The sequence below is a fragment of the Ambystoma mexicanum genome, chromosome 2p (genome assembly GCF_040938575.1).
Source record: "Ambystoma mexicanum isolate Mex_15411 chromosome 2p, UKY_AmexF1_1, whole genome shotgun sequence".
In the NCBI taxonomy this organism is placed as follows: domain Eukaryota; kingdom Metazoa; phylum Chordata; class Amphibia; order Caudata; family Ambystomatidae; genus Ambystoma; species Ambystoma mexicanum.
Genome location: NC_090923.1, coordinates 1426142569 through 1426160709, shown reverse-complemented (window position 1 = coordinate 1426160709; position 18141 = coordinate 1426142569). Strand labels below are relative to the sequence as shown.

The window sequence follows — 18141 nt, the reverse complement described above, 5'->3', positions numbered from 1 at the left end:
TACTTGATAAGGTTCTTTAAACCGTTCAACATCTGCCGCTTTTACCTCTGTGTGAGTTATAAAGTGAAGCACGCCAGACTGCTTTAAAAGGCCCTGAGATGGTTTACTTAAAAGCTCTTAACTGGCATATGTTTGCAGTTTTACAGGATCTCCCCCTGTACTAAACATTTCCCTAAAAGCTCCTGTAACTAGTGGCCCAGCTTTATCTTTCAAAACTTCAGCAAAGACAATCTTAGACAATGCATCAATAACTGTTGAAATGTACTGTGCAGGGCTGTTATGTTTGACAGATTGCTTCATGTCTAAGGTAGGCGCTGATCAATGTTGTTTACTAGTGTGGCTCTTCTTTTAATGTATTTTCTAACGCTCTTTTGGCCACTTAACCACTCAATCCTTTTCTGGTAAATTGCCTGTAGGATTGTGGGATTTTCCTATGCTTTATGAGTAGAGTCTCTCAGGTTGTGGTTACCATGAGTCTGCGTGCATTGGTTGATGTGTTGGTCGCGCTGGTGTTATTTGTGTAGCCAGATCATTTGCTCCTTTCCGAATGTGAGTTGGTTGTCATCTGTCTGATGGTTTTGGACATAAAGTTCCATAGTGTGGTGGAGCGGAATGAATTTGAAGGCCCTTTGTAGCGTTCAGGCTCAGTTACTAGGGCATCATTGCTGGATCGAAGTGCTCTTGATGGTTGTAGCGGATGTATTCCGGGGCTCTATTCAGCGACCTGCAATTGAGGGGTCTTCATTGTTAAAGTCTCAGAAGTAGTCTGGTGTCTGCATTTCAGGCTCTTTGAAACCTGTAGAGCTGTTGTTTCAGGAGCCCAAGGTTCTTGAAATCTAACCTTGCGAGTAAATGCAATAGCTGTCATTGTTCTATGGTTGAAGGTCAGGTCGCGCAAGCTGCATCATATTATAGCATCATTAAACGGAGCTGGAAGAAGCAACTTGTTATGTAGTTTTTAATCTATGGTTCTAGTGTAATATTGCTGTACATCAGGAGTCTGAGGTTTCTGTCAGTGGTTGTAGGCAGAGAACATGTTCCCTTTTCTTTCGTCCAGGGAATTTCTCTTGGCAATTGCAGGTCCCCCATATAGTTGACCCAAATGAAGGCAGCATTCAAGCTGTTGCAGCAAAGTCATAAAACAGACTGTTACTTCTTTCATAAGTAACATTCCGTTTGTCAGGGATGACACTTTCCGGAGAAAGACTACACTTAGCCTAAACTCACAGGTCGTGCTCCAGCCTGGGGCATCATGAGCAGTGTATGACGGTGAGCTATGGTGCCTTTAAGATGGTGGAATTAGAGTTGCTTTGGAAAGCCTAAGTGTCACTTTTTTTTTTTTGTGTTGCAACAATAACATCCCGTTTAACAAAGTATTTTTAGTGAACTTGAATAGTTTTCTTTGAAACCTAACCATTAAGTCCCTTTTTAACAAGGTGTTTTTTAAAACAAAATCATACATTTCTGTTTAATTGAATTTGTTTTGATGCTGCTTAACCCGCCCAAACTGGGCATTGATAATGGCCTTGGGCAGTGGTCAATTTTCCCCAAAGCATGTCCTGTTCTCCCACAACGCTCCTGTGCTAAGCATAGGTTCTTTGGTCAGTTTTCCTAGGGCATGGAATATTCTATTTCCTGTGCCCACAAGTCCACCCCTATTGTGACCATGCCATGATTTCCAGCTGTGGTCAGGGGTTACTTTGACCATGCCCTTTCCCTGGGCCTCTTGAACCCCATCCAGATTGGGTTTTGGTAATGGCCAGTGCTCACTTTGCCCATGGCATAACCTTGAGCAGTTCCCTCTACCCGTATTTCCCTCTACCCATACTGGACGTGGCCATGACGAATGTTCATTTTACTTGGAGCAAAAGCCATGCCCTAGGCCACCACAGATCAGACCTATATTTGGTACTAGTACGTTCTGTATTTATGGTCAGTAGTCGCTTTACCAGATGCTGAATGTTCAACCATACTCCGGTCTCTTAGGTGACATCCATACTTGCCATTGGTCAAGGCCAGTGGACACCTTGCCTTGGTCATGTCCTTCACCCATGACCTGTGCCCAATCAACCCTATTGATCATGAGGCCATGATCTGTGGCAATAGCCAGTGGTCACTTTGAACTGTGCATAACTGTCGGCCTTGCACCTGACCCTGTGAACTCTTAGATATCGGGCACTCCCTCATACTCCAGTGAACACTATTCAGAAGGTATGGCCATAGGCAATACCCCAGCCCCTGCGCTTCCACTCCAAGACTCATTTACTGGGCACAGGCCATGGCATATAGTCATGACCAATGGTCACTCTGGCCAGGGCATGTCCTTCAGTTTTATGCATGTTGTGCAAGTACATATATGAATCTGGTTTTCCTGCATGGGGAGGAACCTCACTGTTCAGTTCTAATCGGAAGTGCAGTCTTTACAGGTCTAGTGTAAGATGTACAATGATATCCTATTTGTATTTGCACATCAACTCATTCTTTCGGATTGGAGGTATTTAGGAGACTCCCAGATGCACCCTTCACACTAGGGCACTTTTGCAGTCCAATTGTGTTTGGCATCTTAGATGGCACACTGCTTTGAACCCCTGTGAAACAAGATGACAGAAGTTTGGATTCTCAAGAAAACAATGTGAAATGGGAATCCTTTAAGAGTAGGGCCGATGCTTTCACGCCGGGATTTTCTGGTTAGCAAAGATGTTTCTTCCTCGGTCATGTGCCTTTTGTAGAACAAATCTAGGATGTCACTTATGCCCTTTTGACAGAGGTTGCCTTCCTTCTTCGTGTCCCCATCACCAAGGTCACTTCTACTTTTCAGGCGGATATGCTTAACTTCCTGGAAAAAATGCTACCCTGGTGGCTTTGCTTCTTGGAGAAACAGAATTAGACAGAGGATCCCCTGCACACAACCCACGTTCCTCTCCGGCACCACTGTTACCCTACGGGGGGGTCAGATTCCACATCTGTAAGATAACGCCTAGGTTTGCTTTCTGGCAAGGGTTCCTGGAATTGCCTCATAGCCTGTGTATCGGGTCTCGTGTGGTGGACTCAACAGGGAAAAGTTAAGGTGGCTGTTGGAGGAGATGTTAATGTGGATGAGAACTTCAGCAGGAGGAGAACAGCAGGTTTAGTAAATAACGTGTTGTCAGTAGTAGTACAAAAGCAGGAGGAGAAGTGCAATTGGAACACCAGAGGGTAGCTGTTATGCTTGAACTAAAATGGCGCTGGTGCGCAGTGCATTCTGGGAGCGCTCGGAGCAATGATGGATATTTACTTCATGCCGCAGTCAAAAGCGGCACGCATTTTGCTGAGAGTTAGATTCACGGTGCTGAAGAAAACATGCTTTCCAAACCTGGTATGCAGTTAAGGACATTTCTGCTGGGAAAGCTAACTTTGTTATGTCTTGTTATGAGCTACGGGACTATTTTTCGTGGTACTTGTTTTTAGAGGAGGGAGGCACTCTGCTCCTTGAGGGTACTGTCTGTTGACCCAGCTGGCAACCAACGGCTGATCATCAATGCGCAAGTGCGTTGCCAGAAGGTTCGAGAAATCGCCACCCTTTTTCGGAGTGTGCATGTATGCGGAACCACGGGGGTGGTCAGGTGGGACTTCAGCCGGAGGAGGACGCTTTCGTCCGGCATACCTGTGGGCTGTTGTGCTCTCGGTCTGGCTGTTATTGGGGTCTTCCAGCCGCTTCTGGCGAGATGAGGAATCCAGTTACGCTCACGGTGATGTAATTCCTTTTGAATTCTTTGCTTCTTCTGTGATCTATATCTAAGTTTCTTCTGTGATTTATTTGTATGTTATCACTGGTTGCTTCTAAGCTTTGAATAAATAGCCGTATATAAGTGCTCATTATTCTCTAAGAGTGTGTGGTTGCAAGTTATTGCGTCTTTCTGCGTTCAAAGTATTGGCTCTGTAATTGCATTGGTGATTTATGATTTTCCGTGCACTCAGGGAGAGCAATACATTTTTGGTGTCACGAACAGGATATTTGTGATGAATTGTTCCAAATATTCAAGAATCTGTTTGAACGTAGATAGGCTTCGGTTATCTTGCAAGCGAAAATAATTTGGCAGTGAGTGTTGAACTGTGTTAAGCTGTTTTTTTTTTCCCTTTGCCGGTGTGTGCGTGCTTGTGGGAGTGATTGCAGTGTGGAAAGAAAAAAAAAAAAATATATGAGCTTTTGTTTTGTTTGCAATAATGAGTAGTTTGTTCAAGAAAAAGAGCGTTACCGCTGGCGGTGAATGTTCTGATGCTATCATTCCAGGCTGGACTAAGAGTCTATATGATAAATTGGCCCAGGCGTGGGCATGTGGTGCAGGGCTAAGTGAAACATGGGATCAGGGATTGGAGATGCTGATCCGTCTGATGTAATAGTATGCTTGCAACAAGTCCCAGTGGAATGTGGCAGAGAATGCGCTGCATTAGGTAGGCAAGGTTGGGTTCTTTTGCATGCTTATAGAAAAATACATCAAATGAAGGTGAAAATGAAAAATGAGGTTTTGCAATTGGAAAGAGAGCTGGCTGCAGAAAGGCAGACTGCTTAAATGCAGCAGATTCAAATGAAACTTTTTAAAGATAAGGCTGACACATATCAGGCTGTGGCCGAGAGGGCAGCAGTCCGAGTAGCCCGGTATAAGTATAGGAAAAGAAGGGGAGGGGTCAACAAAAGAAAGGTGGCAGCTGTAAACGCTACCGCCGGTGTGATCTGGGATCCGGATAAGTGGGATGGTGATATTTTTGACTCAACCAGTCTGGAGAGTAGTTCTGCAAATGAGTCCGACCCCAAAATGGAAATGAAGCAGAAACCAGTGGCGGCTAAGCCCGTTAGAAGACGGCGAGCCGGACCCCGCCCGCAGAATCCTGCAGGTGGAATGGTGGATTTAACCACGCTGGAGGATTACACCCAGCAGGAGGTTGGGGAAATGAATACCCGTTTGAGGCAAAAATCAGGGAAATCTTTATTGACATGGATGGTGAGATTGCTAGATGGGGGTGCTGCAGGGTTGTTGGTAGATTCCACAGACTCACCGCGTTTTCTACCCTTGTCAACTGACACCGATGTATAGGAGGTCTTGAGGGCAGGGCCACCCCCTGATGACAACGGTCAAGATGCACAGGTGTCTTTGTTGCACCTAGCAGCCCAAGCATGTAACCGTGAATACCCCATTACCACAGATTGGCCTAGTGAAGAAACAAAGTGGTATACTTTGAGAGAGGCAATTCAAAAAGTCAGAGCATGCTATGAAAGAGGCAATTCACGTAGATGCTCCAGGACACATGGGGGCCGTGCCGCTCTGTTTCAACTCAAAACATGGTGATTAGAACTGCGCCACCCGCATACAAAAGTGGCATTATGACTTTGCTCGTAGGTATGACGGGCAAACCCACTGATGAGGTAGTGGATGCCATTCGGCAACTTGCAGATTTAGGGTAGTGGGACAAGAGTGATGACAAGCCACGAGAGAGAGAGAGAGAGAGAGAGAGAGGGGCGTAGTGAGAGAAGAACTGAAGGCAGGAGGCAAGATAGTAGAGACCTCCTCCAAGACCTCCATTTTGAGCCATCGCATGTATTGCTGCGACCTTGCGTTGCTGCAATACCCTGCGACCTCAAGCCACTGTGCTGTGCACGGTCTTCTGAATCTCGCTGAAACTTCATGGGCATCCTGGTAGCGCCCCAGAGACACAAATCGAGTCCAAAAAGTCCCTGCAACAGAGTACTGGACCTTTTGTAACAACGAGAATTCAATCACACTTTTCTGTCTTCCTTGAAAAGGCACCAAATCCGCAGAACCGCATTCAGCCATGAGGGAAACCTTGCCTAGAGCCTTCTTGATTGATTCCTGCTGCAGAGTGCCTTCCAAGATTCTGTTTTCAGTCACGACAAGGAATACACTGACCGGGTTATTGGCTGCAGATCCTGAAGTAGTCCAGCTGCAAAATCTTCAATGCTGAGGTACTGTGTTGGCTTGGGTATGTACATACCTTAAGTCTGTTAGGATTTCTGTGTAGCTGTTGGGTGTTTTCTGTGATGGGGAGGCCTCTCATCCAGTGCACCCAGTCCCACGGCTAGAATCCTGCTAGGTTGTCTTCTGCAAAGCCCCTGGACCCTCTTCTAACTCAGAAGTAAATTACTCGCCTGTTTGCCCAGTCTTCCTAAGGAACTCTTTTGCTACTAAAGAACCTATCCTGACACTGCCTGTTGGACACTAGATCCTAGTGACCCCCTCCGCACCCCCCCGCCTTCTGCCACTGAGAACACTCATGCTCCAAGAATAAGGGAAAGAATTTTAAGGGGTTGGGCCTTTTGCCTAGAAAAGAAAATGTTGGTTGGTAACTGTAACTCTAAGAATGAACAGTTACAAAAGTTCCTACTTACCTTGGATGTTTGATGCACTATTCTTAAAAGTATGGTTAACCTATTTTCTTCCTTAAACTGTTTTGCCAGTCTAATAGAAAGTAGATGTGAAGGTATATTACTCTCCTGTGATTAGATTGTTCCTCTTCCCAAAAGTAAAGCATTGGTTTCACCAGATTATTCCTGTAGGATAATTGTGTAAGTGTCCTCCAACTTTTGGTATGAACAGATTAGTTCTTTGAGGATAATTGTATGAGTGTCCCCCAACTGGATCTTGCTTCCCCTGACTGCTAGCCTGTCCAGAATAAGTTTGCATTAGGTTGTCGCCTATTCAGTAAAGTGTAACATTGGGTGTTACTTTCCCAGTGCTATCTAACCTAGAGTCTGTGGTTCTAACTGTCCCTGTAAGTGTTACTTCAGTTATACTTATAGCTAGGAAAGATCTAACCTGGACTGCTTGTGAGATATAAAAAGTATATGGGTTTTACTTGCCTTGAGTTAGCTGTGTGCCTTCCAAAAAATAAGTTGAGTTACTGCTTATCCCAATCTGTGTTTCACTGATCTCAAAAGCACCTGTAATTTGAATATTACATCCTTAGGTTTAACTCACCTAGTATAACTAAGTGTTATCACAAAAGTAGTTATAGGTTTTTACTCTACCTGGAATAAGTGTTCCACTATTCACAAAAAGTATATTGTCCAGTTGACTGATTACGTGATTTATATTGAGTCACTGTACAACTGGTAGGGTCTACTGCTCTTGCATTACTGAATGTAATTGTGAAAGTAACCATTGGTTTTCACGCCCCAAGAATAGGTGTGACCTATAATGAATGTGTATAAAAAGGTTTTGACTTCCCTAAAACTACTGTCGGGGGGAGGGGTGAGGGGGGTTGTGGGAGGGGTTCAAATAAGGTGTATACTTTGGTCTGTGTACCTTCAAGTATAGTGTTGTGTTTTTATAATTGTGATTTCATATAATGTGTTAGTACTTATTCACCCCTAGATTTATCTAGGCCTACCTGTATTTAAAGAAATCATTTATTTTTACATACATAGTGTTTCAGTGTTTCTTTGGACCATTTGTATTACAATTTCATTTGTACTGATTCTACAGCCCTCTCTCCCTCCTAAGATGAGCCTGGCTGCTCGGTCTATGCTACCATGTACTCAGGTTGTACAGCCTTATACTAAGAGTGGAGTCGTGTTCAACCTCATTTGAATGGTTTTGATGAAGTTGGTAGCACTTCAGAAAAGCTGTCCGAACACAAACAATGAGCTGCTCCATTCTGTCATCAGTGCTACTCTGCTAATGTAGAGCACTGCCCAGCTGGTTGGGTGGCTGCGGCATGTGATGCAGGGAGCCGGGCAGCAGTGGTACCAGGGGCAATTCACTAGCTCAGCAGACAGGCAGGAAAGCATGCATATACACCACTGTCAGTGGTAAGGCTGACATTTGGCACACACGGTTCTGGCCCCATTGTGGCAGGTCATTCAGCAGGCACATAAAGCATTTGACTGCGATTGATGTTGCACAGCCAAGAGCAGGGCTGGCCTTCGGTCGGGGCCACCCAGGCGGCATCCTGGGACGCCATTAGCCCCCCCCACCATGCCAGCACGGGGTAGTCTTTCGAGGTCTCCCCCGAGCAGGCGGGGTGGGAGAAGGTGACCTTTTGATATGAAATGTTCCCCACTCTTGGAGCGGAGCGCATTTAATAACAATAGGGCGCTGCGGCAACTATTGACATTTTTTGACAAGGGGCGCGTGGGGGAGGCGTCACATTTTGGCTTTGTTGCCCAGGGCACTGCGGCCTAAGGCCGGCCGCGGCCATTAGCAGGGCAGAGGGGCGACGAGCACAGAGGGGAACGCAGGTCAGTCACTAGTCTGCAGCACCCACCACACGGGCAAGGCCAGGGAAGAAGTTGCTGCCTGTGCTTTTAGTTCCAACCTTTTCAAAACCTTGGTCAGTGTTTGACAGGCACATTCATCAGTACATTAATGATTTTGTCTGTGTTTGTCCTGGGAACAAAGCCAATGTTCTATTTTCTTTCTGAGTAAATGGTCTGCATGTTCCAGTTGCCACCTACAGAATCTGAGAGAATCGTTAACCATGATTTATGGCAAAACAAAAGGGGGTGATGGCTGGAAGATTTAGAATTAATCTTCACCTCTGGTGCAGCTCAGGGAAACCTTCCAGACCCACGTTCCTCTCATGCCAAGCCATTACGAAAGCGGAAGACCATATGCAAATCGGGGTTAGTCCCACCCCAAAAGGGGCAGTCCAGCCCAAGCTGCTCGGTCACATCCCTGCTGAATGACATGTATCGGATTAATTCGATTCCAGCCATCACCTCCTTTTTGTTTTGCTATAAACAAGGGTATTAACATTTCCTGTTTCATTTGAAGACACAACTAGTATGTTATTTTTTTTTTATTATGGTGCTTCTAATTTACACATCTTCCTTCCAAAGACAGTGAGCATCCATCAAATAAAATGTTAACACTGAAGGGAGCAGGCAATGTGGTACAGCGCAGGCATGGCTAGAAAATAGTTGGGCCCTGACAATGATTTTATTTTTTGTACAAATCACTCACCGTCTCCACTATGTGCCATTCGCTGCCCAGCACAGCCCTGAGCGGATTCTCAAAGACGGGTCTGTAGCTCATGGTCTTGCCATTGTGTAGTGTAATGTCTGCACTGGGGAATTAGGGGTTAAAGAACGTTACTGGGTCCTGCACCGATCACTGTACTTCGCATTATTTCAGTAAATGATGCGATTGATAATGACCAGAGGTTTGTGTTGCAGGCAATGAAGAAGGCTTTCAACGACCTTGACTTCTCCCCCTGTGACCAGGACGACTTTGTGAAAGGGGAGGAGAATCTTTGCAGCCATGCGCCCAGTGAACTGGGAGAGATTTGCACGTATAAGGGTAATTCTGATCAATTTAGTAAGATGGGATGGAACTGGTGTGCGTAGATTAATGTGTGGTTAAATCTTCTGAGAATACCAGCAATTTTGTATTGATTGAAATGCATTCCTTTCATATGTGTTTGTCTTAGAAAGGCGGATGTTTCTCACTGATGGACCCACACTGGGGTTTTCTCATCTCGTTAATGTCTGAACTGTGTTTGATAGTGTCCATGTGGGACACACTGTCCATTCTGTTGTGGTGCAGGAAGCATCTCTTTGATAACATTTTAAGATCCCTTGGGTTGAGTCTAGTTCCCCCACCCCCAACCTGCAAGGCTGTGCTCATTGCTGTTGTGATGTAATGAGGCCCCCAGGATGCTTCTCCCCACCCCAACTCCAGTCATGGTATGGTGCAAGACCAGTTCTAGAAGGCTCCTACCCAGTCCGTATCCAACTGATCGTTGTGCTTATCCCGGGTGTGGTGCGTGGTTCATTAACCTTCTACCAGACCTTGTTCTCTGAATCTAAACCCCCAAGGTTCAATACCTGAGAAGTGACTGATTCTGCTTCAGCCCTGTAGGTCTTTCATAGAAGCAGGTCTGTGATGATTTGTGGTTTGGAAGCCAGGGATTACTCTGTTTTGTTGAATGATGAGCAATGGCGTTTGGCCTGGGGATTCCTCGTTGGGTGTGTCCACAAAAAACGGTGTATTATATCCAGGCTTCACAGACTGGATTATCCCATTTGAATTGGCCAATAGAAGCACACGTTGATTCACTTTGAAGGAGATGGTTATGTCACTTTCACTAATGTCAATGACCAGCATTCATCTAGAACTTAAAACCATAGTACACTATACGGTCAACAGTGAATTAATTGAACTATTTGCCCATAAATTAGGAGTTTGAAAAGGGTACGTATCGCTCTGCTGGTTTAATGTTCATGAACTGTCTCCTACTGGATACAGCTACAAAGGATACCCCACTAATTGGTTGCAAAGGGGTACCTGTATTGGCTTATGTGAATGCCATGATAAGTTCATCTTTAGCAGCTTTCCGAAAAATGGTTTGTCAATATGCTGTATATATGGGAGAGCGATTGTTAATTATTCCTAATCTTTTGTTAGGGTTCCAGGAAAATCAATCAATCAACCTACCTACCAAGGGAAATGTATGAAAAGAATGAGCAAGTGGCATGGGTGAATACATTAGAGAATTTAAGGGTGACTGTTTCAGGTATACCCATCTTAACACACGCAGGTAAAATAACAAAATCTTAAGGGACATGTGCTTAATGGTAACACGAGGGTACTTGCTTACTGGGTATAAAACAAGTCTGGAAAGCTAAATTGTTGTAATTGGCAACTTATGGCGTTGGTGTCAGGGGTCACCAAGCAGGTTCATGCCTTCAGATCAGAAATATTTCTTTTCAACAGCAAATGGTATAGCTTCCCGAAAGCATCACAGATATGGCCAGTGCACCTTTAGATTGGACATGACTTATTGGAAGATAGGATTACGTTTGTTTCTTCCCCGGCTTACTGAGGTTTAACAGAAACATTATTCAGGATACTAAGAGAAGAGCTGTTTCATGCAATTAATCTTGGATGCATTTCATTGAAAATGAATTCAAGTAGTTGGGGATTGAGGTGTACCAGTCTAGTCCAGACACTATTGCAGGACCAAACACTATTCCAGGACACACACAAAGACTTTAAGGCGATACCCTATGAAAGATTTGCTGTATGACGAGAAGAGGAAAATTAACCATACAAGCCGCAGCTGGGTGATACCTTCATGCTAAGGCTTTTGAAAATCTGAAAGGGTATCTTATGAGGATAAGTTCACCAAGGTTATGACCTTACATATTTCCATATAACAATGTATTTCATTGCATCTACTAGTAATGCAAGGAAATTGTGCAATCTGTTGTCAGCCTATACTCTTTTGTTGTGTTGGTGTGTGTTTCCCTAATAAAAACCTGTGAAATGCATTAAAAGAGTGTTGCTAAAGGTACATTATGGTTGCAAATAGACTCAGTTAATGGCAAGCAACGGAACTAGAACTCTCATCCCACAGCACATTGCTCATACCCACATGGCGCAACAGCTGATATGACCAAATAAATCCTATGTACATAGTAAGACGATCAAAGTCAGCCCAACTGTGTTTAGTTTAGTTTCTTTATTTGTATCGCGCACCGAACCCTCAGGTAACTGGGCGCAAGAGCTTAGACAAATGATGTAAATTACAACAGACAATAAGTGCGAGTTGACTGGTGGTTACAGGCTGGTCAAAAGATTGAAGCAATACAGGAGAGAAAAACAGGAGTACTACAGGGTCGCCAAGGGTTACAGTGAAGGCGAGAGTACCTGGTCGGCGGTTATACAGATAGATGTATATAAATGTTGGCAAGTTAGCCAGCGATTAGTGTTTCTTATCTAAGAGCCAGCACTTTACTTTGGCTCTGAAGGTCCAGAATGATGGTTCCGTTCTTAAGGTGAGGGTGAGGGCATTCCACTGTTTAGCGGCTAGTACTGGGAAGTAACTCCTCCGGCTCTTTTTAGATTGAACCTCGGGATGGTGAGGGAATGCAAATATAGGGCTCTATTAGGTCTAACTGATTGGTGTTTGTTGAATTTGTCTGAGAGGTACTTGGGAGCGGAATTAGTCAGGCATTATTGGGTTATGACTAGTGTACGGAAGGATATTCTGTCAAGTACTGGGAGCCAGTGGGCCTCCTGTCTGTAACTAGTGATATGGTTGGATAGAGGTATGTTCATGCAGATCTCAGGGCATTATTTTGTAGGACCTGGAGTCTGTTAAGGTTCCTTTCAGAGGTGCCTAGAAAGAGGCTATTGCAATAGTCAATTTTTGACAATACTAATGCCCTCGCTAAAGTGATGCAGCTGTTAGGTGACATGAAAGATTTGGATGCGTTAATCAGCTTGTTGGTATAGGCAGTCGTGGAAGCCATGACATTCACTTGCTTCTTGAGAGAGAGGGTGGAATCTATGTAGACCCCCAGAGTTTTGATTTCCTTAGCGACTTTAATCAAGTTTCCATCAATGTCGATGGCAGAATAATGTGGGTCTAATTTGTTTAAGCGAGTTTGGGAACCTACAATCAGAAGCTCGGTTTTCTCCTCATTAAGACATAGGCTATGTTCTGCCATCCATGCCTGGATCTCCAAGTATATGTCATTGATTAGTTTGGAGTCATCTTTATAGCAGCCTGACAATGTGATGAGAACCTGGGTGTTATCAGCGTAATTGGTGTATGTGACACCCAGGTTGTCAAGATGGTCAAAGAGGAGCTTTGTGAAGATGTTGTAAAGTGTTGGCGAGACACAGGAGCCTTGTGGCACACCGCAGTAGATGGGAATTGGGTTGGCAGGGGGTGCAAACACTGTAGTGGTCCGGTTGGACAGGAATGATTGAATCCAGGATCTCTTCAAAGCTCAGCTTAAACTTCACTTAACAGAGAAGTGGCTCACCTACCCTCTCCCACTTCCTCTCAACCTGACCCCACTACTTTCCAAGGTTCTGCCAAATAATGTTCTAGGCCCCTCTTTATTCACCCACTCATAAACTGGCTCACCATTTGTTCTCCTTCATTCAGTTTTTTTTTCTCCAGAAATTTCTATAGCAATCGATAAAAGCAAACATCGTACCAAAGAAAATATGTAAAAACAGCCTGAACAATTTGTTACAAAATAGTGAATATTTTTTTTCTTCAGTTCAACAACTTTTAGTTCAGAGATAACCCTTGGTTAAGAGAGAGTTAAGGTGATGGGATTTAACGCAACAAAACCCCTGAAATTCACAATCGCATTTCAAGCAAGTCCATCTTAACTATGCGCCTCCTGTTGCGCAGAATATGACATCACTTGTGACATCACTCCATAATCATTATAGTTATGGTGACTGCCTAGTTCCATAAACTCTGTTGCTAATAACTTTTGACTTGCATGACAGATTTGCCCAATGGTTTCCAAACAAAATGTTTGTCAAGTGCCCCCCAAACTGGACATTTTGGGAAGGATTCGTAAAAAAATGAGTTAAGAAAGCAAAAAAACACCTTTTTTTGGCCTACACTCATTCGAGCAAGTCCACCTTAACTATGCACCCCTTTTGCTCAGCAGATGACCACAATGATGACATCACAGATGACAATCACCGAAGATGTCACTGGTGACATCAATAATTACATCAACAATGAGATCTAGTGAGCTCCAAAGAAACCTATTGGTGCAACATGGACTGTGGTATATAGTACAACAAAACCCAGGAAATTCAATGAAATCTTTACTCCCTCTTAACCAAGTTTCTTCTTCACTGAAATCTATTTGTGACTCGTATGACGGATTTGGCAGACACCGTTGTACTGAAAAGCTGCCAATGTTTTGTTCGTTTGATGCAAGAGATAACTGCTGGTATACTTGCGGCTACACAAAAAGGAAAAGACATAAAAATGCTATCAAGCTGGAGGTGAGGGGGCGGAGGGGGGGCGTGCAATACGACACCATGTGAAATTTGGGAGTTGGAGGGGGGCTTGGGATGAATTTTAGACCACAAAGCACAAACATTTTCTTGGTAGCCGTGGCGGGGTTGGCCCCTTGCTCCTCTCGTCACCTTTCTGCGAGCGGCCTTGGGCTTCTGGCCCCTTTCCTGTGCCGCTGCTGCCTCCTTCGCCGGCATCTACGACATCTGAGGGCTCCGGATTTCCCGCGCCGCTTACCTGTGTGCCGCTGCTGACCCCCCCCCACCTGCACATCGTCTGCCTCCCACCCCCCGCTGCCCTCTCCTCAAGAACACTGGATCCACCTGCTGCAAGGTGGGGATGTGGGGGGTCGACTGTGACTGGCTCCTGCGGTCTTGTGTGGCCAACCCCGGCTACCGCTTGTGCGCCTCACGGCCCACCTTCCTCCACTCCCGCTGTGACGGCGGTGCCTCGGCCTGATCTGGGCGGTGCAGGCTGGCGCCGGGACCCCTGAGACGGGGATCTGAGGCGGCACTGCTCTCCGCCCGTGGTCCTTGGGGGCGCCTACCGTGACCGTGCCTGAACCACGAGGCACCACTGTACCCTCCTGCTAGCGCCTCGCTCCCCTGTACACGTGCTGTGGGATCTTGAGCCTGTGCTGGGCGGTGCACTTGGAAAACACCCCTGCTGCACGCCTCCATTCCTGTGCTACGGACATTTGGCCTTCCGTGCCCTTGCAGCTGTGCGGTGATACAACAGGGCTAACTTGTGGGGCATCGCCGGCCACTGAATTCACTACAATAACCTGCAGAGTTAGACCCGTTGGGTTCCCCCTGCCTCACAATGCCTGATTAAATCAGTTGGACGAACCCCGCAATCCCCCGCTGCACTATTTAACCGATCCACAGGCTCCGGTCTAGAGGTGGAGTCCTCCTTTTCCACCTGTTACCCTTCTCACGACTGCCCACAGTGATTGAGTTGATCCTACCTTGTGCCTCATTGGGCTGACTCTTATGGGACCCCGCTATCATCGATCTGTGCCGTATCGTTCTGTACCACTCTAGTGAAGCAGCAGTCCTGTGGTATCTTCATAACGAAGCTCCCCTGCGGCTCCGTGGGGCACGCTGTGGGCCTGGCTTGACCGGGAGAGATCACCCTAGCGCTGTGCCCAGCATACCTCATCACCATCCTTGTGTTAACCCCTCCCAGGGCATTCATCAACGTGGAACTTGAAATTCCTGATAGCTCTTTCCTTCTAAGGGCCTGGGAACCATACTCCATTAGTTACCATGACCAAAGGAGCTGGGGCCGGAAAGAAGCAAAGCCCACTAAACATGTTCGCCAAGACAGCCTCCAGACCGCCGACCGAGCCCCCGGAGGAGTCACCTACCGCCTCGACATCCTTAGCCCCTGATGACTCGCAGAAAATGCTAGAGTACATGCGCGAAGGCTTCACCACGCTGCATACTAAATTGTCGATATGAATGGTACCATCTCATCTATAAAAGCCCATTTCGAAAGAAAGGACAGCCGGGTTGGCGAGATCGAAAGAAGGGTTGGCACTGCTGAGGATGACCTGGATTCCCTTCGCGCTGCTGTGACCACTCTTGCCAGTCGGGTCTCGGTGGCGGAGAAGAAAAATGACTACCTCGAATTCCGCTCTAGACGGAATAACCTCTGCATTGTCAGTGTGCCCGAGGACAACATCAAGGAGCCCATGGAGGAGTACGTGGAACGCATCCTTTTAACACTCCTGGATAACCCTAATCTCTCGGCACAATTTGCAGTAGAAAGTACACACCACTCCCTGACCGCAAAACCCAGACCTGGGGCACCGCATCGCCCCATTATAGCCAGAATCCTGAATGTCCTTGATTGGGATGCCCTCCTGCGAGCAGCCAGGGCCAAGGGGGAGCTACTTCTGGGGGCAGCGAGGATACACCTGTACCTGGATTTTTCCGTTGCTGTGCGGTAAAAAAGAGACTCCGAGACTTAGGAGTTAAATACTCCATGCTCTTTCCCGCAAAGCTAAGGATCGAACACTCTAACCAAACATTCTTCTTCACTATTCCAGAGGAGGCTTCGGAATTTATAGACGAACACACGCCGGGTTGATCCACTTATTGTCAATACGAGATCTATGCCTACCCTGGTTATTGCTGTACCTAAGCCACATATGGGACCACCGTTGGCATGTCCCCCTATGATGGCCACCCATCAAATGAAGTTCATTAGTTGCTGGTTTTGTTCATGTTGCTCCATTAATCCTCTGCAAATGTGGCCCTGTTTGCCATGCTGACTCATTGTGTTTAGAGGCATACGACTTCCTGAACAGTCCCCAGTTTGGTAACTATCCTATAGCTACATCCAGGCCCCCGGCGGTTAGACCCCAGGATCCTTGCCCACCCTCTGCCATTCCGGGGTCTAGATCACGTTCCCGAGATGGTGCGCCTGGGCCCATGGCTGCATTCCACTGGTTCCACTTGCCCTCCTCCTCTCTGGCCATGGCCCCTCTGCACCTTGTGCCTACCTCGAATACTGTGGTTAATGCTATCGTATTGCATAATCTCCTCACTCTCTCCCCAGTTTGGTGCGCCATCGCCTGGCTAGCTAACAGACTCCCAGGCATTGATGCCTAGAAGTTTGTGGATTTTCTGGTTCTGTTTGGGTTTTGTCCCTCTGATTGGGGGAGGGACATGGGTGGGGAGGGACGTTATGGTTGAAAAAGTCTTGACAGCTGTCGGAGACGCCGCACGCGCCATAGCAGTACATCATGGACACATAGATAGGGGACCACATGCACTCAGATCGACCAACTCCTTTTTGCTGGTAACCCCTTTGCAGAAATACAATCAATACCCTCACAGGTATGGCTAATACCGACCTGACCTTCATGAGCTGGAACATCCGGGGGTTGGGCAATCACAAAAAGATGTGGCAGATACAGCTGCAAGCTGAACGCCATGGGGCTAAAATCCTCTCTTTACAAGAAACCCATGCCCTCTCTGAGCAATGTGAACGATTCGCTAAGCAATGGGGGCCCCAGAGGTACTATACCAACTATTCCACTCAAAGCCGTGGCACTCTTTAAGACACAAGAGCCTGAAGTTCACATGTCACCACTCTCACATAGATCCTCTTGGCAGATATGTATTGATCATTGGCAAACTGCAGCCATCTTAAACATATATGGCCCCAATGTCAATGACCCCGATTTCTACCTATACCTAGCCTCTCTACTTGAAGGCTACCCCCTGATCCCAATTTTATGGGGAGGCGATTTTAACATGATACTGGATGTCACCCTAGATAGATCGGGCTCTAGGCCTCACCAACTACCCAAAGCAGCCTATACTATCCTTGCGTTGCTTCCCCGTCTGGCACTAGTAGATGCCTGGCGTCTAGTGAACCCTGATACGCGTACATACTCCTTTTATTCCTCAGTCCACGATTCGCATTCTAGAATAGACAGATGGCTCATAACGGACATGCTGGTCTGATGCCTGTCTCATCTGGCTATCCTCCCTAGGACGCTATCAGACCATTCACCGGTACTCATTTCCCTAAACTGGGGTCTGGACGCCGATAAAACTAGGCAGTGGAGGATGAGCCCTTATTCGCTTCTCGACCAGGTCTTTACGACCGAACTTGAATCCTCATTTGAGGAATTCTTTGAGATCAACGCAAACTCCGTATCAACGCAAGCTGTCCTCTGTGAATCCTTTAAATCGTACACAAGAGGGATTGCCATTTCCAAAGGTTGCGGCATCCTGAAAGGAAACCGTGCAGATATTGCCGCTAGCGAATCGGCCCTGGCCATCTTCGAGTCTCAATATGCTCAAGACCACTCCCCAACCACTCTAGCGGCACTGGGTTCGGAGCTGGACAGGTTCCGTGGCCTTGCCGAGCGAGGGGTTAAATTCCTGGACAACTACCCCTCTTCCCCCCCCCCCCCAGTCGGAAAGGAAATACGGGGAAGGAGAGCGACCGGGTCGAATGCTAGCTAGACTGCTGCGCCGTGAATTCGGAGCTCCCAATATTCCAGCCATAGTGAGGCCTGACGGCTCACTCGCCACTTCCCCACAGGATCTCAATTCGGAGTTTCAGTCGTTCTACACCTCCCTGTACTTTGAAACCGACGGTCCCCAGGTACCAGAAATTGACTCCTATTTAGGGAATCTTCCCCTATCAGTCCTGTCCGCTAACGCCAGCATCTTCCTGGAGAGGCTTTTCACCTCCGAGGAACTTATTGAGGCCATTGAGTAGCTGGCATCAGGGAAGACCCCTGGCCCGGACGGGCTCCCCATGGATTTTTATAAACAATACAAGGCTCACCTGACCCCACACTTACTGGCCCTATGGGAAGAATCATGCGATAGGGGTATA

General features: G+C 46.6%; 1 protein-coding gene across 1 annotated transcript in view; it reads left to right on the top strand.

The window, feature by feature from the left end:
• The window catches only part of LOC138567582 (zinc finger protein 567-like), a 265074-nt gene that overhangs the window by 79358 nt on the left and 167575 nt on the right, over window positions 1-18141 (top strand). The window contains exon 2 of the mRNA XM_069645955.1: window positions 9170-9293. Within this exon, the coding sequence (XP_069502056.1) occupies window positions 9173-9293 (121 nt within the window). The 5' untranslated portion in view covers window positions 9170-9172. The remainder of the gene's footprint in view (window positions 1-9169; window positions 9294-18141) is intronic.